Consider the following 14,947-nt stretch of genomic DNA (forward strand, 5'->3'; position numbering starts at 1 on the left):
ATAATATGAACACCGAGGCCGAACCTGGTAGTAATTGAGTTCATTGAGTTCATTGGACACATTTCGGGACTACTTGGTGCTACGCAAACCATCACGAACAAGATATACTTTCGTTGAGAGCACACCTCCCTTAGGAAATGTGAACCGTTTGTTCGCACAGATCGTCTGATCAGTTTGCAAGTTGTGATGCCGTGAACAAGACAGCTATTTCGACAAGTTTCAACAACGTATGACGGCCTCCTTGCATGAAAACCTTTCTTTGGAAGAATATGACCACCATTATAGCTTTCCGGAACCTTATTGACTAGCTGATGCTCACGACGTACGACTTGTAGAATCCAAAGTGGTATGTATTGTTCTATTAGAAACAGAAATAACGGTTGTTGAAGTCATCTTACACACTGTAATGCTGTTTTGTTCCAAAATCATTCAACCGGTTTTCCAGTGTGGTGTTACTGTGGAAAGTGCCAAGGATTTTCGTACAATATGTCGTGATTATTACACACTCAGAGCTCAGGATGGTACGTAAGACGGCATCCAAGACGAATTATTAAATTTCTCGGGAGTTGAAATCTCAGTAACTACGACCCAAAAATTTCAGTTTGACTCTTCAATTAATCCACCAAGGTCCAGGAACGCTGGTTGGAGTCCGGCTAGTGGACTTGAACCTATAGAATTGATATCTACTTGAGAACTTTGGCAAAATTCTGACATACACTGTCTTTATCCAGTATTTTGGAAGTGCCTAAAAAGGTTCCTCTTTGGCGCTCCTGACTTCACAAGGGCGTGAGCGCTGCATTGCCATAAGCAGGTGAGATTTATATTTTTTTTGCCGGCGGCAAAAGACTCTGGAAAAATACAGGTAAATAGAAACCGTCACGTTTGTCACGGCGACAACGTCAACGAACGTCGAGCTCGCCTTTCCATTCCTTTAGGCTCTCGAAAGCTTTCTCTCTCGTCTTCCTTCAGTGATTCTCTCTTCATCCCGGGATGGGACTCAAATTCGGGTCCTTTGATTCCCTATGCGAAACAGCAGCACTCATTATTTGCCCACTTGTTGGCACTGACCAAGGAATTGTACCGACGTGTTATAGTCGCAATGTCGACGTTGGAGGGACGCTTATCTTCCAGCCATGTCAGTTCACTTACCGTTTGTACTGCGTATCTCCCTGACAGTGGAATCCAGCGACATCCTTCATTCATATCGTCGCCATCATCATGACCGCTATTATGATTTACCACATTCGCAGTAAATACACCGCAGTAGGGAGAAAGGAAATTGTCCTTTTCTTCTGGATGTATGCCGTTATACAGTTGTTGGCCTTGTTTCTAGATTCCGGGATTATACCGACCTCGAATGCGGTATATGTAGTGCGTACCGCGATTTGTGCTGTCAAAATTACAGCACTAATCCCCTTTGTGCAGTGGTTCGCTGCTGTGTATACAGGACTTGTTGCCTCCGCGTACTGTTGTATCCTAATCAACGCGTTTGTTGGCTTCCAGTTCGCTGAGGACGGAACTCCACTTTCGTTGTGGTTCCTTCGCATAACCTGTCTCGTCGTATTTGGCGCTGCCTTCTTCGTCGCGATCGCCACCTTCAAATCCTACGTTTCCTTTTCTTACAGCAAGACTACTCCCTTATGGATCGTCTACATATTGTGGCCCGTTATATGTGTGGCGATCTACATTGTTTCCCAGCTGGTTCTAGTATTCCGCACGCTTGAGGATCGATGGCCAATTGGCGATCTGGTGTTCGGCACCAGCTTCTGGGTCATTGGCATGGTCATACTCTTCGCATTTAGTACGACCATATGCGACGCCATCAAGCATTACATCGATGGACTTTTCTTCTCCGAACTGTGCGTGTTACTCAGCGTGATGATGGTGTACAAATACTGGGATAGTATAACGGTAAGAACGATCTACCGCACCTCACTGTCTGTTGATCGCTAAACTCTATTCAACAGCGCGAAGATCTTGAATTCTCAGTGGGTTCCAAGCAGGCTGTATGGGAGGTCAAGGATCCCCTTCTCTCATCTAGCTACCCTTCAAATGCGTCCGCACCGGGTGGAGATAACTCTGAAGAAGACAGCGGTAGTAACTACCATGGAGGGTACAACAATAATTATGGGTATGGCGGAGGCAAAACTGCTTCCCTCGTCGGCGGAGTGAGCGGGGCGCAACTGTATCAACAAAGAGGCGGGTATAACAGAGGGGGCTACCCGCCTGCGGGTGGAGGATATTGATCACGGTATTATTCGGTGTTACGATTATCTCAATGGACCCGTGCTCGTTTGTTCTTTTCACGTCTTAATTACTTTTTGTTATATCCCGCAATCTTTAGCATGCAGCGTTTCGTCGGAGATGAATTTTCTGGATTGGTGGCTGACACGTACAATAAGGGAAGGTCCGTCCATTCATAAAATTGACCCTAGGACTTAGGCTGCAACGACATTGCGGGAGCAGCGGGTTCTTACATTTACACAGCGGCTGCTTGTTGGAGGTGCATCGGACGATTCTTGGACGGATGATGGCTTCACTTGTACGTACCATCGCAGTGACGTTTGCCCGAGAAGGGGATTGCTGCATCCCAATACAGCCTAGAAACCGGGTATTAAGCAGTAACTGACACCGGGATTCTGAGGATCATAGTGATTGAAGGATATCTGTTGTATATGTACCCCTGTGAAAAAATAATATCAAGTACCCTTGAATAGCAACAATGGTGGGGATAATATCGGTCACCGTTCAAAATGCACAAGGACAGCAACTTTGTACAGCAGCAACATCCATCCATCCATCCGTCCGTCCATCAGTGCACGTTCGTCGCACTACACTACTTTGGCAGAGACCCGCGGCTAGTCAGTCCGGCTGTTGAACGCAGACGTCTAAGCCCTCCACGTGGAAGCCATACCTACCTTCGTAAGTTTTGAATTCTGTACGTTACCAAGGGGGAGGGGGGGGGGGGAAGCAGACTCGGAGTAATAACCCCCATTTGTCTTTCCTCCCGCTCGTTCCTTACCCGGCCCTATCCCTTCCTTATGCAGGCTGTATATTCCATCGCAGGGCCAGAATAGGACATAGAATTTTTGATGGCTTGATGTCGGGCAGGCGTCGGGTTTGACTCAATAGAAGCATTGGGTGATGGACCCTCGTTGATGATCAAGTACGCTCGGAGGGGGTGAAAAAACTAAAAAATCGAACTATTCGACAATCAACATTCATCGCAATCATATATGTAAACCCCGGACGCATTTCAATTCCATTCGCTCGAAAATTCGATGGTCCACACGCATGTTTGTTCTGATGCTACGTCTTCGCCTTGCAAGTCAGTTGCTATCAATCTATCTATGGCAAGACCATGCCGTTTTTCTGTCTGCGCTCAAAGTATTTGAAGCTTGTCTGGGCTTTTCCTTTGACCGCACCCGTTCTGCTGTGTGCGTGCCTTGACATTCAGCCTTTTCATTTTCGCTCGGCCCCTTAACTGGCTTGGGGTTTCCCTGCAGTGCTTCTGTTGTTGGTTCTCTGAAAATTGCAATTGTACAGGTGTTGGGTCTCGTCATCCGAGCCTTCCCATACGGGTAATACTACTCGCCCACGCTCGGTCCCGCGTCGAAACCGTAAATAAAAACCCATACGGTCGTCCCACCGGTCCACGGAGATGTCGCGAAATATCCATGCACGTCGACCCGTGAACCAACATTTTCCCCAAGAGACGCTTTGTGATAATCCTCTTAGGCCTCCCGGAAGCGCCTTTTGATAGAGAGACATTGATGGACCCAAAACTGTCGATTCTTCAAAAGAACGTGTTTTTGGTCCTATATAACAACGCTGGCTGTACACGGCACCCATGCGGTGTCCAACCCAATCTCTGCGTAGAAGATCAGGGTGCCGGGATCTGGGCACGGTTAACTGAAAATTAAGCACGGTATCTTAACTAGGCAGTTTCAAACTCCGTTCCGTAGGCCAATATATCAGATGTGGCGGCAATCAGGCCAAGTGTCGCCCGACTGGGGAAAAGCGCGAGTAGTATAATATGTCGATAATTTACGGGATCCGATCCTTGGTGCTAATAGGCGAAGGGCGCACATTCCTTAGGCTTAGCAACACCACAACCATGAGAGACTTCCGAATTCACATGCGACGTAGAACAGGCCCCTGCATCATTTTTTAATATTGGCAGACATATGCATAATCTCAGGGCCGATTATTTTAGCTTTAAATAATCGAAAACGATAAAATGCTGGTTAAACCTAAATAAAGACACATCGGCCCGACGCTTCTCGTGGGTAGGTAGTGTGAATCCCACCGAGTAGCTCGTCCTCGTCGAATGATTCTCCCTTTCGAACCTCTTTTTTTTTTTTCTTTGCCTTTAAGCGTCCGCCGAACAATGAGCGGTGTTTACCGAAAACGGCTCCGGTTGATACAAATCCTTTTTTCACTTCTTACTAGAGTTGTCAGTCTTCTCTTCGGCGGCATGACAAAGTGCCTTTCAAAGGCTGATGAGCGCCGCGCCGTTTTCGTTGGTATGGAATGCACAGCACAGCGTCTTTCAAAAGCTCCGGGTTGCATGGGACGTTCTTGCGATGGTCTGATTGTAGGTGCGAGATACTGATATTGCAACGATAGATTAGATCGCGCGGATGTATACACCATCCGGACCCCGCTGAACGAGACTGCACTCTTTGTCCTTATGTTACAGCCTTCTTGTGATGTGAAAAAAATAATAATAATACAGCGTCATATTGAATCAGTAGTATCTTGTTTAGAAGCTTTTTTGCTCTGTGCCACCATCTGACAGCAGCAAGACGAACAGGGCAGGGCCAACGCGGGGGAATGCCGAGTTGGGAGGGTGGGTGGGTGGGTGGGTGAGTGGCTTTCCTGTGCCGAACCACAAGCTGTGCAGAAATTAGGGATAAGCGGGAAAATGCAGGCTTCGAGGAAGTACGGTAGCGGCTTAATTGGAATGAATGCAAAAAATGATAGACGAAGATTAGGAGGATAACTCCACGACGGGTTGAGATGTATTACGGGCTGGGACCATACGAAAGGTGACACCCACCCCTGACCGTAAATGGAGCTAGTTGACACGGTTTCGGTGTGTGTATTTGTGCATGGCGACGGCCTAGCAGCGTTTGATGGTCCTCGGATTGAAAGCAGTACAATGCTACTACTAATCAGATTCAAAGGGCAGAAATCAAGGTGTAATCAAAGTAGTGCTGTTACGTTGACGGACTGTAAGTGTGCTGAGAAAGAACTGGCTTTATCCGAAACGGTAGGGGGGTGGTTCGAAGGAAATACGAGAATGTCTGGACTAAGAATTGGAAAGAGGAAGAAATAAATTACGGTGGGATTAGTAGTATGGTGCGCCACGAATGATCGCGCCTACACTGGCGCAGCTGATGAAATAAAATAGAAAGGGTTGTTGTATTGTCAAAACATAGGAGCAAAACAAGAGACAAGATCCGGATGAAATCTCGCGGAGGGGGGAAGAGATCTGGACGAATTTACGGCTGTGGATAGGGACGAGCCACGAAAACGGGGACAAACCCGGAAAGGACGTGTGTCAATGAGCAACAGGAAGAGGAAGAGAAGATGAGGGCTGATGAGCGTATATTCGGAGGTGAACAGGACGACGACGAGCATGCCAAATGGGGAGATGGCGAGAGGAAGGCAAAAGAAAAGAAAAGGGAATAATGTGGAATAAATCCACACTAGAAAATGCAAAAAATAATAGGAGCGTGGGAGAATAGGAGCATAAGTACGCCATAAAAGGACATGGAATAAGGGCAAGGCTATGGGGAATCCCTGGGGAGTCCCCCATGCCGGGATGCCGCGTCACGTGTTCGTGCTTAAGTTTCTGAATTGTTGAGGATGAATTTAGGATTTGACGGAATTTGATGGAATTTGATTGGAAAAAAGAATAAGTGGTGAGGCGCTCTGGTTCCAAATTGGGGGGGTGGCCCAAGCCGTGGTGACCCTCGACGGATCCCCTGTTTGTCTCTAAGCGGAAATGCAGCCACGTCCTGAGATCACGTTAGATCATGTCCTTAGATTTACTCCTCCTCCGAGACCGTCATCACTTCCGTTTTAAATATCAGCAATATGCCATCCGCTTCGTCCTTTCGTCTGAACATTGGCTGGCTAACGCTATGGCCTTTTATACACCGTCCTCCATCTCCCATTCCTACACAATGAATGCCCTGCCCACCGAGCTTGTCTGGTTGGTGAACTGGCGACCCAAGGACGTGCCCCTTACCCCACCGATGACCTCAACCTTTGAGCGGAGAAAGGTGCAGCACCGCCCGACGTTGCCTTCAATAGCCCAGTTCGACCGTCTAGCTCATTTCGACCGTCAACTCTCATCTCGCGATTTAGTGTCGGCAATGCCGCCTCGTGCGTCCAATTGTCGCTCTTTTATAAACGCGAATTGACTTGACTCATTTATTTTGTTCCCCGTTTTTAGTAACTCCGCCAGACGATGTGCCACCACCGACTTATTCTCCTGAACCTACTCTCCTTCCTCCACTTGCCACCACCACCACCAAACCGCCCGCGTTCGACATGTCCATTGACTGGCTGGACGTCTCGCGGACGCGTTCAGCACGTTTCATTGCGGAGAAAACTTGCGAGATGATTTGCTACCTTTGGTTCGCGTCCTCGCCGCCTCCACAAGGATCCTATTCACCCCTCAAATCCCCATTTCTCGGCCGGCCCGCTACAGCCAGCAACCTGCAGCTCGTCGCGACGCCTACCTTTGTGCAGTTCATGCAGAAACTGCTCGAGACGACCCAGGTCTCGCATTCGGTCATTGTCCTCTCACTGCACTACATCTTCCGGCTCAAAGACCGAAACAACGGAACCCCGGCCCAGGCTGGCAGTGAATTTCGGATAGCCGTCGCTGCACTCATGATGGCCAATAAATTTCTTGACGAGTGAGTTTCCCCCCGTTTACGCGTCGAGACACGTCTCTCTGACCGCCTTTTCAGCAATACATATACGAACAAAACGTGGTCCGAGGTGTCTGGCATTGAGCTGTCCGAGATAAACCGGATGGAGCGGGAGTTTCTCATGGGTGTTGACTTCAATTTGTATGTCGACAAAAAGACTTACGAGTCTTGGCTGTCTCTGCTCAAGGGACTTGTGCTCGCTAAGGAGAGAGACTGTCGCCGTTTCCGGAAATCACGCACGCCGGCCCGGTCCTCCCGACTTGCCGCTACTACCTCACCCTCCACACGAAACTACTCCTCCCGCTATGCTATTCCTCCACCTCGCGCTCGATCCACATCACCCAATCAGATCTCCCGTCCTGATTACACCCCTCGTCCCCCTGACGCTTCCTTCTCCTACAAATCAGGTTCGAAGCGCACAGCAGAGGCCGCCTTCTCTCCCACCAGCGCTAGTTTCTCGCAGCTACCTTTCAAACGGCCCGCCGCAATCTCCCTTCAGATTCCAGAGTCCTCGGCTTCGTCCACTAATTCCGGTTCCAACTCGCATTCGCCGCTCGAAGGCTTGCAGTCGTTCGCCAAGATGTCCCTGCACTCTCCTTCGCGGGCACCAACGTCCGAGTCGTCTTCGCCTTGGGTACCGATTAAACGTGACACCGTTCCTCAAACGCTCGTTACGGCGTACAACGCGAGCGAAGGCACTCGGAATGCTGTACCTGAGGTGAGATTGCCTTTCTTTTCGCCGTACTTTTCTTTTTTTTTTTGTGCTAATGGGTTCTTTTTCTAGAATCTGTACTTTTATACCCTCGCAGGCTCGCCTATGGTTGATGAAGACCGCCGCGTTCGTCGGCCCAGGCTGCGCTACCATCAGCCTGCGCCACCGTCATCGAGCATTGCTTGCTACTCGCACCGTGCACCGATGCCTGTGAACATTCAGTCTGCGTCGACGAGCCCGAATGACATGCACATGAATCTCGACCCGGTGCATGTACTTCCCCACTTGCATGAAACGGCATGGACGCACCAAGTCGTTCTACCGCCCCTCCATCACCCCAAGCCCAGCCGCCACTACACTAATGATAATACCCCTAGTCCTATCCCCGCACCCTTCGCTAATGCTGGCCCTCCTGGCATCCAGTTTTACTCTACAGCCTCGCGCTCCCCGCCTTGCTATACACCACCCCATCGTGATAATTGGTATCGTGGCCGCGGGTATTAAACAGAAAGTAATGATAATATTGAAAAAGCTTACGACTCGTTGTCCATCATGTTCCCCACGCAACATCTTTCAGGACCTTCATCGCATGTATTTTGCATTCCAATCAATTACAATTGCACTCTCATCCATATACCACATTATCTCACTTATTCTGTTGTATTTATATCCATCGTCCGCTGTAAGTAAACGTTTGCCTTACCCTGAAACTTGTAGGATACTTTGACAGCTATGTATTTGGTCGGGGATGGGTTTGCAATGTAACGAAATACCCTCCCTCGCTCGCTCGGCTCCTAACAAATGCAGTTCGATTGAAAGATAAAAAGTAAGACCGACCGGAACATGTACTGGGGCAGCGGGTCATTCCGAGGTCGGCTAAATGAGACGTCCATTCATGTCTGCAAACCTTATCTAATGACTCCTCGTACCCTCTGCATGTGGCCACAGTTGTAGCAGAATTTCGAAAGGGGTAATGGGTCCTGTCAATTATATTGCAAACGGTGGATGGAAGGTGGTGTCTCCGGGAACAAATGCAAGTTCATTCGTAGGGGGTAGGGGGCTATGTTATGCTAATGCTGGTTAGTCAGACAGAGTTGACGAATTAATAAAGGATCCAGGATCCGAATCGATATCAACGGAGGGGGTGGGGGGGGTGCCCTCACCACAAGGTTAACGTGATACGAGAAAGATATAATATAATATACAATACACCATCTCCGGCATTGGATGATTCGGAATTACTTAAGCCATCGGGACCCACCTAGCCCCCTCCTTTCTATTCTATTGCAAGTTGAGGGGGTTTGGAATTGGGTGTCTTCTGCGTGCTTACCCGTTGTCCAGGGAAAAATGGTATTTGCATGAAAATGACACTTGTGGTTCGCTGCCACGGGCGTGGATACGTATCGGGCCAGAGGGAAGACCTAGGGGGCGACGGCGTAATGTCGAATGACTTGACGCCTCGCCGGATAGCCTTGCACGGAAGAAGGGGGCCAAAAAAAAAAAGGTTTCGAAGCTCAACCTTTACTTAACGTATACGACACAATTGAGGCAGAGACGGGAGAACAAGGGCGTTCGTTCTCCCATCGTAATTATGACAAGCCAGAGGTAAAGTAACATACAGGGTCCGCGTCATACATATTTGCCCTTTTTTCACCTTGGTTTCCACGACAAAATGGATTTTGAGGCACGGTTTCCACCGGTTATGTGGGTCGTTCCTCGCCGGGACGATCATGCGATGGTTCCTTTTGACGCTTCTCCCACTCAACTTGGAGTTGCTTAAGGGCTGTTTGGGTGAATGCCTGTATGTATACGTTAGGTCGTCATATGGACAGTGATTGGCTCCATGCAAGAGCCCGACCGACCTCCGTGAAATAATACCCGGACAAGCCACCCGTTACTGCGAAAAAAAAAAACAAAAAAAAAAAAGGGTATGTAAGATGTTGTGATATACGCACTGAATGCATGGCACGCTCACGGACGATGGTGATGATTGTTTTATTCCGGTTGAGGCCCATGAACTTGGCACCGATGAGACCTGGAAAAAAAAAAAAAAGACAGTGAGCAGCCAGCAACGGGGGTGGTGTGAGAGAGGCTCGCCTGAAGCTAACGCCGAAGTCAGACCCGCAAAAAGTCCTTCCTTGCGACCTTCCTAGAATAAACCGACATTGACATACAAATGTTTTTGCCAAACCCGCGGCGAAGCACCCACGGTTGTTGCCCGCTGGACAGCATCGGCAGGAGGGGGGTTACCAGCGTCCATTGTTTTGCCCAACAACGATGAGGCGAACTTGGGCACTTTGCGCGCGCGGAAATGGAAGTAAAAAGTAAAGTAAGCAACGGGTAATGGTAAATGTCCCAGAATGGCAGGTCAGTCCGATCAGGGTGAGTGACAGGGTCGTGACCGTGATGACGCGACGCCCACTTCTGATGTCGACGGCCAAGAAACGGTCTGCTCACGGTCTGCAGCAGGCATTCCAGTGTATTAAGGGTGAGGGGGCTGCTAGTGCAGTTGTTGTGTTACAAGCTAATAGGCGCGTCGACCAGATCTGCTGATTAGCGCGAAATCCCAGCTGGACGACACCAACGTGGCCGTGCGACCGACACTGGTGAAGAATCTCTATCGGGTTGCCTCTCTCGCGGAATCGTTTACGGAACAGAGGCCGAAGACTGACAAGGACTGCGCCGAGCTCGCTGACGGACTGGATCAAGAAGGCGCGTTTTTCCATTCTATTGGCACATATCTCAATCAGACAAATCCATTCAAGGTGTCAATCTGTGGAACATATCAAGTCTAGTCCGCAAATGCCCCGAGGACGACGGCCGGGCTGTTGTCGCGGCACGTAAGCTCTCCGTTGGCATTTGCACATTTGATCTTTATTCGTTCCTCCTAGTCAGACTTGCCGCTTTCCGTCTCGTTGAAGCAGGGTTAGAACAGAAGCCGGGGATAGAATGTGTGTATCCAGGCCCTTTCCCTTGCTGCGTAACTTATCCCTTATTAGCCCTTCTCCATGTTCTCCAGATGGCAAGCAAGACAGGCGCCACCCTCTCAGGTCTGTGATCGGCACTTTATTCCTCACGCTGAGTTCGAACCTCTTTCAATGTCAGAACTGGGAAACAACGATATCGCTGGAAGTGTGCTAACTAGCGCCGCAAAGGTTAATATAGTGATCATCTTTTCTCGTCCGTCTCCGTTTCAATACAAATGTCGTTTAGTATGAAGAGCTCTTGCGAAACGCACAAGACCCGGATGGCACGCATCGTCAGGCTAGAGCGCGCGCTATAGTAGTCTACTTCTCCAGTCGCATGGAGGCTGTGAGCAATCTCCCCGGTCCGCCGACCCCAATCCATCCCGTTACTGATCATCGTGCAGGCATGGCAGGAAGGAAATCATACCGTAGCTGATTTCATGTCCTCCAAGATAACGGGTATGTGCAGTGTTCCGTTCTAAAAGGAATGCCGAGATGGGTCTCACGTGCATCACACAACCAGACGATGACCAGCGTCTCGCACTACTACCACCTCATGATGTAAGTCCAGTTTTGGAATAATGATTCGCCCCATTGTTGACATCAACTATCAGCGTACTCTTCTGGCTACCAAGTTCCATAGCATTGGGAGGGCCATATTAAAAAGCCACGCCGCATCGGACAACAACGGAACGAAGGCTGCAGATGCTGTGGTGTGGTTACAGAACGCATTCACCATGGCGGACCAACTAGACGACTCGGCCGTGTCCGGTGTGCCACAACTAAAGGTCGTGCACAGCCTTGCTATTCAGTTACTGACTCTCACGATGGGTTTATCGATAGATATCGATGCTGAGAACTCTAGGTCTGTGTTTCGTGCCTTGCGTCCTGCAGTCGCGGCTGAAGAAGCATATGCAGCAAGAGCGTATTTCCTTTCGGGGTCATACGACAGAGCAGAAGCCACACTTGACGAACTCGTCCCATCCATAGATTCCTCAGATGATCCCGTAGGTTCACTTAGCGCGCTCTCGACTCCCCCCTACCCTGAAATCTTATATAGGCAAGCTCCGAATATCAAGAACTTCGATGGCTGCGATTGGCTATCCTTAAACGGCGAAAAGCTGGCGATCCAGCTCTGTTAGATGGTCAGTGCACGTAAATCGATCTGACTGATATTTCAACTGGGCTGTTATAATATCGCTAACCTGATATCCTTCGTTTTAGCATTCAAGTCTATAATTGATCACATGGAATTAACGGAGTCTCGAATAACTGAGTAAGCTCGGTCCTCTCGACGTAGCCTAGATAGGCATGCTCACAGCATGTCAGCATTCTACAGGACTTGCGAACAATCAGCCACCAACAGTAAGTACATGTGTCTCAGGTAAGGCAAATGCTAAACAGGTTCCGTGCTCCAGTACCCTCGTTACTGCCGTCAATCAGCACTGTCTGAAACAGGCTCTAGCATGTTCTGACCGGTCCTGCGGTCATGTTGACCGACTGCTTCTCTCGTTGATCGTCCACTGCTCGAAAGACGAAGACCACGCCAGAGCAATGGTGGCCATCGATTCATCGTTCACATGTCAGTGAACCTTCCAGCTAACCCCTCCCCCCCGACTGATTGGAAATATCTCGTCCTCCTCCTTTTAGCCATTTGCGAAGCAGACTACGAACTTCCGAGTGTACCGGCAACAGCATGTCTTACGGTGTGTGTTTTCTCTTATTCGCTTATCCGCGTTTTTTTGGCAATATAACCCCCCTTGTGCCCTTTTTTTTTTCTTTGTTAGCTTTTATGGCAATATGGTGATCGTCACTATCACGCAAAGAGATGGTCGGACGCGGCAGATTGGTTTATTGCCGGTAGTCACAAGCTGTTCCGAAAAAACTGCCCAACAAGTAGCTCGAAATGTTACCGGAAAGCGGCACTTTGTTATATCGAGCACCGGGAGTATGCTAAGGCTTCGGCCGCCATCCGCCGCTGTCCCATCACCGAAGCAGCTACTCATTATGTTATATTCCTTACTGCTGTTCATCAAGGTGAGCGGCTGATCGTTACACGGAGGAATTGAAGTTTGAAGTATTCATTCGACTCTGCCAAGGCATCGATGATGAAGGTCCGTTTTTGTTCTGGTTCTTGTATGTATGAGCGCTCCATCGCATAACGTTACCCTACCACTCTCTAGCCATTAGAGCTGTCCAGGACATGATGAAATCACTTGATTTCGACCGAAAGATGCTCCTTCTAGCCACACAGATTTCACATGAATCAGAGAACAAGCGGATCCTTCTAGCTGCCCTGGAAGCTCTTCTCAAGACCCTGAAACTTTCAAAGGGCGGTGAGACTGTAGTGGAAGCGATGTCGTTGCTTCGCTGCATCATCAAGCTTGTGCTCAAATTGCTTACCGAGCCTGCCGCTGATAAGTGTGTCGGATGCTTTCGTGTTTCCCGCCCCTCGTTAATTTAATTCCAGACCAGTCCTTATTGGTGCAATGGTGGAGCACTTCCAGACGGGTAAGTTGACCCTCGAACCTTGCTTGTTGGTGATTGAAAATAGCCCCCCTTCCCCCCCACCCCCCCCTCCAACCCACACAAAGCGAAGATCCTCATCGAAGCTGCCAACGCTCAAAAGGCGTTGGATCTGATAAGCAAAGATGTCTCATGGTTATGGAGAACAGCATTCAACTGCGCTGTGCAAGGATGTTCGGAGTGGGAAGGTTCGGGCAGCGAGGGGCGGATCTCGGATATGTTTGACATAGCGCGAGATGTGAGTAATTAAGGGATGGGGATGAGGGATGGATGGGCTGACTGATTCTACGATATTTTTCCAGCTGCTAGAAACGTGTTGCCAGGCATCATCGACATCACCTGTAGACGTCGATGCGGAAGTTTATTTACATCTCATCATTGCGTCGTTCTCCGGAGTCTCCGGCCGGAGTGAGTTCCCCCGCCCCCCAAGCCCTTCCCTTTCCTACTTAACCCCATTTCTCCTCCTTTTTACTCCTAGTCTTCACACTCCGGCAATCTCGGGAACCCGACACGGAGACCAGTATCAATGTGAGAAGCCTTTCCCTTAACTTTTTTTCTCGTGTTTTCCCCCTTATCTGGACTTGGTGGCTCGTGATAAAAAAAGGCCCGGATACGTGATATATCCTCGGAAATCAGGACGTGTCGGGAGAGGGTTGAGGAGATCCAGGGGAAGGGAGTGATTACGGATGAGAATGATTTGATGAGGGTGGGGTATTTTTTGCACACGTTGAGGGTGTTTGAGGTGGAGATGCTGGTCAGGTTGGGGGAGTGGGAGGCGGTGGGCAGGGTCGTTGGGGTAAGTTTGGTACTTTACTTTTGTTGGGACTCTGGTTTGATAATGTTCTTGGTAGGATACAGTTAAGGCTGGTCCGCTAGCGGCGAGCACGTACGAGGCGATTGCGGATGTTCTGGTAAAGGCTTTTCTTACCCTTTGACCGCTTTCCCTTTTCTGATCCGCGGTTTATTTGGGGCATCCGTCTTAGTGGGTGAAGAAAGATTGCCCGATCAACAGTATGTATCAAAAATAACTACTACTTCCACTGCTACATAAACTAAATATGTGCTTTTTCCGGTAGTTCTTTACGTGGGGCTGGAGGTGAGTCGTCGCCGTTGTTTGGGTTTCCTCTCGGGAACGAACGAACGAACGTACGCCAGTCCATCCTCCGCGCGAGCCTCGATCACAACTCGCTCTCGATTGACAAGTTCTCGAGGTGGCTGAGAGCGCTGTGCACGATTATGATAGCGAGGAATGATCGGCTCAAGGCGATTGGGTACGTCGAGCAGGCGGTCGGAGTTATTAAGGGAAGTGTTGGAAGCGATGAGGTAAATGTTCTGCTGTGGGTTTTCTTTTCTTTTCACGGTGCTGTTACCCTTCCCCCCCTCCGTAGCCTTACCCCATGGACGAGCGTTTCTGGTTGCTGAGCACAGCGTATAACGTTGGGTTTGAATGCCTGGAGTTTGATTTCCTTTTTCCTTTCATCACCTGGAGCTTATTTGTATGTATAGGTCATCGGCGTTTGATGAAGCCAAGAGATGGTTCGAATCGAGCACGGTTATTTGTAGGTACGTGCCTGGGGGGAAGGAACGGGCTGAAAAGGTATGTCTTTGATTGTTTTACCTCTGGGAAGTGCGCCAGACCCGTGGCAGATCTCGGATACGTATACGCGCTTGTTGGAGAGATGTGCGACTGGGTAAACGTGCGGTGCTTCTCGTCTGTGGTTCTCGCTCTTTGGTCTTGTTGCTTTGCCTTGCCTCCCGTGTTCTTTGTTCCCTTGTTCTTGATCTGTGATCTT

General features: G+C 49.4%; 6 protein-coding genes across 6 annotated transcripts; 5 read left to right on the plus strand and 1 right to left on the minus strand.

The window, feature by feature from the left end:
- The first annotated feature begins 899 nt into the window (after positions 1-899).
- Positions 900-2,684, plus strand: BT62DRAFT_957944 (uncharacterized protein). The gene is made up of 4 exons (XM_043188435.1): positions 900-1,135; positions 1,187-1,371; positions 1,426-1,911; positions 1,968-2,684. Exons 1-4 carry the CDS (start codon positions 991-993, stop codon positions 2,244-2,246), a joined length of 1,095 nt encoding a protein of 364 aa, XP_043033039.1. The 5' UTR covers positions 900-990; the 3' UTR covers positions 2,247-2,684.
- A 1,669-nt stretch (positions 2,685-4,353) lies between these two features.
- BT62DRAFT_938896 (uncharacterized protein) lies at positions 4,354-4,724 on the plus strand. Its single transcript, XM_043187619.1, has one exon. The coding sequence runs from the start codon at positions 4,391-4,393 to the stop codon at positions 4,613-4,615; it is 225 nt and encodes a 74-aa protein (XP_043033040.1). The 5' UTR covers positions 4,354-4,390; the 3' UTR covers positions 4,616-4,724.
- Positions 4,725-6,152: 1,428 nt separating this feature from the next.
- Positions 6,153-8,166, plus strand: BT62DRAFT_983407 (uncharacterized protein; the record flags this gene model as incomplete). The annotated part of the gene is made up of 4 exons (XM_043189774.1): positions 6,153-6,396; positions 6,467-6,935; positions 6,990-7,668; positions 7,735-8,166. The coding sequence occupies 4 exons, from the start codon at positions 6,153-6,155 to the stop codon at positions 8,164-8,166; spliced, it is 1,824 nt and encodes a 607-aa protein (XP_043033041.1).
- A 1,110-nt stretch (positions 8,167-9,276) lies between these two features.
- Positions 9,277-10,018, minus strand: BT62DRAFT_700828 (uncharacterized protein). The gene is made up of 5 exons (XM_043181935.1): positions 9,872-10,018; positions 9,760-9,811; positions 9,638-9,697; positions 9,525-9,574; positions 9,277-9,461 (listed from the first exon to the last, which is right to left on the minus strand). The coding sequence occupies exons 1-5, from the start codon at positions 9,920-9,922 to the stop codon at positions 9,363-9,365; spliced, it is 312 nt and encodes a 103-aa protein (XP_043033042.1). The 5' UTR covers positions 9,923-10,018; the 3' UTR covers positions 9,277-9,362.
- Positions 10,019-10,205: 187 nt separating this feature from the next.
- On the plus strand, positions 10,206-10,376 carry BT62DRAFT_877584 (uncharacterized protein; the record flags this gene model as incomplete). The annotated part of the gene is made up of 1 exon (XM_043182556.1): positions 10,206-10,376. A coding segment is annotated over one exon (171 nt), but the record flags the coding sequence as incomplete, so codon positions are not given.
- Positions 10,377-10,439: 63 nt separating this feature from the next.
- BT62DRAFT_976819 (SPO22-domain-containing protein) lies at positions 10,440-14,880 on the plus strand. The gene is made up of 30 exons (XM_043189244.1): positions 10,440-10,498; positions 10,554-10,613; positions 10,662-10,712; positions 10,768-10,817; positions 10,876-10,974; positions 11,033-11,087; positions 11,152-11,189; positions 11,243-11,416; positions 11,472-11,493; positions 11,547-11,635; positions 11,689-11,773; positions 11,853-11,904; positions 11,958-11,993; positions 12,047-12,210; positions 12,279-12,334; positions 12,416-12,665; positions 12,728-12,742; positions 12,812-13,049; positions 13,099-13,139; positions 13,223-13,392; positions 13,457-13,562; positions 13,633-13,682; positions 13,759-13,950; positions 14,006-14,065; positions 14,138-14,165; positions 14,231-14,250; positions 14,310-14,477; positions 14,543-14,610; positions 14,661-14,751; positions 14,802-14,880. The coding sequence occupies exons 1-30, from the start codon at positions 10,465-10,467 to the stop codon at positions 14,847-14,849; spliced, it is 2,610 nt and encodes an 869-aa protein (XP_043033044.1). The 5' UTR covers positions 10,440-10,464; the 3' UTR covers positions 14,850-14,880.
- The last annotated feature ends 67 nt before the right edge of the window (positions 14,881-14,947 follow it).

This window comes from Guyanagaster necrorhizus (assembly GCF_019112545.1).
Source record: "Guyanagaster necrorhizus MCA 3950 unplaced genomic scaffold BT62scaffold_69, whole genome shotgun sequence".
NCBI lineage: Eukaryota > Fungi > Basidiomycota > Agaricomycetes > Agaricales > Physalacriaceae > Guyanagaster > Guyanagaster necrorhizus.

Bases quoted from the DNA above. Each gene is read 5' to 3' on its own strand.
- BT62DRAFT_957944 (XM_043188435.1), top strand. From the start codon at position 991: ATGGGACTCAAATTCGGGTCCTTTGATTCCCTATGCGAAACAGCAGCA. The intron at 1,136-1,186 runs GTCAGTTCACTT...AGTGGAATCCAG, and splicing joins GACGCTTATCTTCCAGCCAT to CGACATCCTTCATTCATATC. The intron at 1,372-1,425 runs GTGCGTACCGCG...CCCTTTGTGCAG, and splicing joins CCTCGAATGCGGTATATGTA to TGGTTCGCTGCTGTGTATAC.
- BT62DRAFT_938896 (XM_043187619.1), top strand. From the start codon at position 4,391: ATGAGCGGTGTTTACCGAAAACGGCTCCGGTTGATACAAATCCTTTTT.
- BT62DRAFT_700828 (XM_043181935.1), bottom strand. From the start codon at position 9,922: ATGGACGCTGGTAACCCCCCTCCTGCCGATGCTGTCCAGCGGGCAACA. The intron at 9,812-9,871 runs GTGGGTGCTTCG...GGTTTATTCTAG, and splicing joins CTGTCCAGCGGGCAACAACC to GAAGGTCGCAAGGAAGGACT. The intron at 9,462-9,524 runs GTCGGTCGGGCT...GTATACATACAG, and splicing joins CCGGGTATTATTTCACGGAG to GCATTCACCCAAACAGCCCT.
- BT62DRAFT_976819 (XM_043189244.1), top strand. From the start codon at position 10,465: ATGCCCCGAGGACGACGGCCGGGCTGTTGTCGCG. The intron at 13,393-13,456 runs GTGAGTAATTAA...ATATTTTTCCAG, and splicing joins TGTTTGACATAGCGCGAGAT to CTGCTAGAAACGTGTTGCCA. The intron at 13,563-13,632 runs GTGAGTTCCCCC...TTTTACTCCTAG, and splicing joins CTCCGGAGTCTCCGGCCGGA to TCTTCACACTCCGGCAATCT.